At 36.5% G+C, this 4,053-nt stretch overlaps 1 protein-coding gene across 1 annotated transcript; it reads right to left on the bottom strand.

The window, feature by feature from the left end:
• Positions 1–286: 286 nt before the first annotated feature.
• On the bottom strand, positions 287–3,433 carry LOC102629119 (protein SMAX1-LIKE 3-like). The gene is made up of 3 exons (XM_006485406.4): positions 2,171–3,433; positions 1,792–2,074; positions 287–1,574 (listed from the first exon to the last, which is right to left on the bottom strand). The coding sequence occupies exons 1-3, from the start codon at positions 3,301–3,303 to the stop codon at positions 600–602; spliced, it is 2,391 nt and encodes a 796-aa protein (XP_006485469.1). The 5' UTR covers positions 3,304–3,433; the 3' UTR covers positions 287–599.
• Positions 3,434–4,053: the final 620 nt, after the last annotated feature.

Below are 4,053 nucleotides of genomic sequence, written 5' to 3'. Positions count from 1 at the left end.
CCAATGCATTAAATCAGTGAGTTCTTTGCTAATTAGATGAGAAATACACTTGGTAAAAATGTATTGCACAAACATTAATTAGATCGAATTCTCTCAAAATTTCTTTTCTCAAATGACCAGTGAACAAATGTTTAAATTAAAAATGTGAGTGACAGTTAATTTAGTTTATAAAATATCGAGCTAAAGTAAGTGGTCTAAAATTCAAATTGAAAAAAATTTAATTACCAATCATACTATACATTAAAGAAAAATTTTCATCTAATGCTCGAACTTGAAATCAAAAATGTGAAAGAAAAACCATAATTGGAAATGTAGCAGCTATTACACTTAACAGCAAGATAAAGGATTGCCCCAATATAAACATTGCTCTTACAAGCTCTAATTAACAAGTAGCTAAAAGTAAATCCCCCACCTCCTTTAATCATTCACTGAAGGCTATTCCAATTAGTTACCTCTTGGGTTAGTTTCCTTTCCTTTACCCCCACCTCACACATCTACACTCAAAAGATAAATTAAAAAAGGAAAATAAAAAATAAAAAGTACAAGAAACAAATTTGTTTCCATATGCATGGAAAGATCTGTCAGCTTGTCCCCCCATCCTATCTCAGTTGTTGAGTCTTGAAAATAATTTGCTTATCCACAGACTCTAGAATATTTCTAATGTCACCAACTGAACGATCATCTTCATCTTCAATGGCGATATTTAAATCTAGTGACAAGTTACAGTCATCATCCTTTTCTTCAGTTTTTGGCCTTTTATTTTGATGAGAACAAGCACTAGGCACTGAATCTAAACTATCACAACTGAAAATAATAATGGAATCCTTAAGAGGAACAATTTCACCATCAGCAAGAGCTATGCAGCCATTTTCAATCGCTTGCTTTAAACCTTTTTGACAATAGCAGGAATCAACTTTATGATCATCTAAATCCTCCATGAAGAACACACGATGCGGATTCTCATTCAATGCCAACCCAAGTCTTTCAATATAAGAGCAACAACCCAATTCAACATCTCTTGATCTTTTCTTTGTTCTACAATCATCTTGCCTTGATTGAGACGAAGATAAGTTGGTAAAATTGTTACTGTGAGAGCCAAACACAACTTTAGCTATCTCCCTTGCAATCTTTTCTTTGCCATGATTATGATCATCAGCTCCTAAGAACAGCAGCCAGGTCTGCTCTTTTTTAGACCTGCACTCGAGGATCGTTCTTGCGATTTCTGGCATTATCTCTTTCTGCCATGGTACTACTGCTTTCCTTTCTAATGCATCGGATAGAACCTTCAAGTTCTCATCTGTAAACTTGTTGAAACTGTTGAGGCAATCGGAGTCTTCTTCTGCTGCCTCGCTCGAAGAAGCTGAATTTGGGCTGGAGTTAGGGTTTGATAAAAGGTCTGGTTTAGGGTGATGGTTGCTTCTCAAGCTGCTTTCATAGCCTTCACATACCCAAAATTGGTGTTCTTTTGGCAACAGCTGTTTGCACTCCTGTGAAGACACTGAAATGGAGGATGGTGATGATGAAGAAAAATGAGTCTGTTTGTTCCCAAATGAGTTCCATTTCTCGCAAAGATCCTGTGGAAGATAATTGGGGCTTGAACATTAGATATCAATATAAGCTAAGTTGGCTGAAAAGAAAATGCTAACTAGACAGAACTCTAACAGAAACAGTGATAAATCAGTGACGTTGAGTTAAAACTATTAATTATCACTGTTTTTATCAGCTTTCGGTCAAATTTTCTGTCTGAATATCAATGTTCTAGCTGAATTTTTTTTTTTTTTTGGCTATTACCTGATTATCATTAATCATGTTACTGTTTCTTCTGCTTTCTTCTTTGTACTGTTGGAGCCATGAAGGCAAAGTTGATTTAGCAACGGCCACTGCAGATTTTTTCTTATGAATGATGCTTGTTGCCATGCTTTGACCTTCTCTATTGAAATAATTAACTGAGACATTTGAGCTGCAATTTAGGTGATTAAGATGTTCAGCTCCACTCTCAAGCAGTGGCCAACTCATCAACCCATCTCTTTGTACCTTATTAGTCGTGATGAACTGATGAGTTGGTGGTGAATCACTGAAACGTAAAATTAATCAAATACCACAGTCAGATAAAAACATCTGTTGCTAGAATTCTTATGGCAAAATTTTTTCAAAAATCGAATTTACTTACCTGTCAATGTTTAGGCTGAGGCTCAAGCTTCCAACAGGAATAGTAAAAGGATGAAGTTTCCACATATTCTCCAAAGAAGGATGGCCTGCTTTACATCTCGTGTAAGTCTGAAAACTTGCTATGCCCATAATCCAAACTCTTTCACTTTCTCCAATTTCAAACACTAATCTTTTGATCTCCATGACGACGTACTCCTCAACACAATAGTTGTTATTATTTCTCTTTTGCTCATCACCACCATAATAATTAGCCCAAAACTCAGCAACCCATTTGAGATCACCTAAATACAAAACAATTCCTCTACCCATATAGCTTTTCACATGACACCTAAGCTCCACAAGCTTTTGTTCAACTTCTCCCTTCGATTGATTCCTAAAAGAAAAAAGTGGAAGGCTAATGAACTGTGCATACCTCAAATCTCCCGGAACTTGCCCTCTCTCAAACTGATCTATGATCCCTCTAATCACCCCCTCAATAGCAGCTAAATTCCCCCCAACAATTACAGTGTTCCTTTTCTTGTTAATCAAGGCATTCAAAACACTCATTACATCATCACTATCTCGCCCTAGAGATTTGTTGGTACTTTGAGAACAAATACCCAATGGAACATTTTCTTCCACCTTGATTTTAACTTGGCTACTAGAGAAACCAGCTTCCCTCATGACTCTGCTAACACTTGGGTCATCTAAAATGGAGATTACGAGTTGCTCCACTTCGATTTTCAATGCTAATACCGGCTGCTGCTGCTGCTGCTGCTGGTTTTCTATTGAACCGCGGCGCTGATGAGCCTGTGCACGCTTGAACGCGGCGACCAACGCGTTTGAAAGGGAAGGTCGAGGAGAGTGACGGTGAGGGCCTAGTAGTGGGCTTGTTATTGTGGAGGCGGGAAGACGATTCAGCGCCACGTTGAAGCAAAGCTCCAAGGCTTTCCATTGGAGAGGATGATGAGAATGAGAGTGATGAGTGCAGGCTCTTCGAAGAAGGCCAGTGGGGCAAGCAAGCATTGCAGTTGCTACATGAAGAGGTGTCACTTGGGCATGCCCTCGCCGTTTGGCAAGATTGACAGCTTGTTTCACTATGCTTGCAGCCTCAACTGTTAGAGCCTGAGGCACAGCACAAAGCCCTGCTCTCATTTTTCTTCTCTATTGCAATTACAATATTTTTTTTTGGAAGAATTTTCAAAAGAGATCCATTAATGGGATAGCAGCAAAGAGAAGTGACTAATTTCAGTACTGATGTGTGAAGTGTGAAGAGAATGAATGAAAGTTAGGATATATATTAAGGAAAAGAAGTGGGATTTGTTCTTTTCTTGTTAGTAAGGAGAAAAAAAAAAAGATGTTTCAATGTGAAAGTGATTTGCATGTGATATAAAGGTGTGCGGATAATTAAAAGTTGGTGTGACTATAAATTAAATATATTTCAAAAAGCACTTAGCAATTAGCATTAAGCACTTTAAACGGAATAATAATCACTTTTTATTATCTTTTTCTTTATGTTATATACAATCTTAAATGATAAAAAAGAGAAGAAATTAATGAACACAAAACAAGATGATGAAAGAGAGAAAAAAGAGAAGGTCTAAAAAAGGTAGAAAAAGAAAAAGTTCAAAAGAGAGAGCGGACTGCCGGTCTGTTTGAAGGGAATTGGGCACATTTTTTTAACTCCTTTTAATTTTTTTTTTTTTTTCTCTTTTCTCAAAGACGAGAAATTATGTCTTTGATGATTTGATTGTTAAAAAGAAAAAAAAAATCTTTAAAATTAATTAAAGAGTACGAATACTGTTGCATGAAATTTATGAAAAAAAAAAAAAAGGATGCATGCAACTCTCCATTGTCCCATAAAGTAGGCTTTGAAGCTTTCTTTATTTCAATTTTTTTTTAATT

This window comes from Citrus sinensis, chromosome 4, assembly GCF_022201045.2.
Source record: "Citrus sinensis cultivar Valencia sweet orange chromosome 4, DVS_A1.0, whole genome shotgun sequence".
In the NCBI taxonomy this organism is placed as follows: Eukaryota; Viridiplantae; Streptophyta; class Magnoliopsida; order Sapindales; family Rutaceae; genus Citrus; species Citrus sinensis.
Note: the sequence above shows the minus strand (reverse complement) of the source record. Positions and strands in the feature narration are given on the sequence as shown.

Bases quoted from the DNA above. Each gene is read 5' to 3' on its own strand.
- LOC102629119 (XM_006485406.4), bottom strand. From the start codon at position 3,303: ATGAGAGCAGGGCTTTGTGCTGTGCCTCAGGCTCTAACAGTTGAGGCT. The intron at 2,075-2,170 runs GTAAGTAAATTC...TTTACGTTTCAG, and splicing joins CTCAGCCTAAACATTGACAG to TGATTCACCACCAACTCATC. The intron at 1,575-1,791 runs GTAATAGCCAAA...TATCTTCCACAG, and splicing joins ACATGATTAATGATAATCAG to GATCTTTGCGAGAAATGGAA.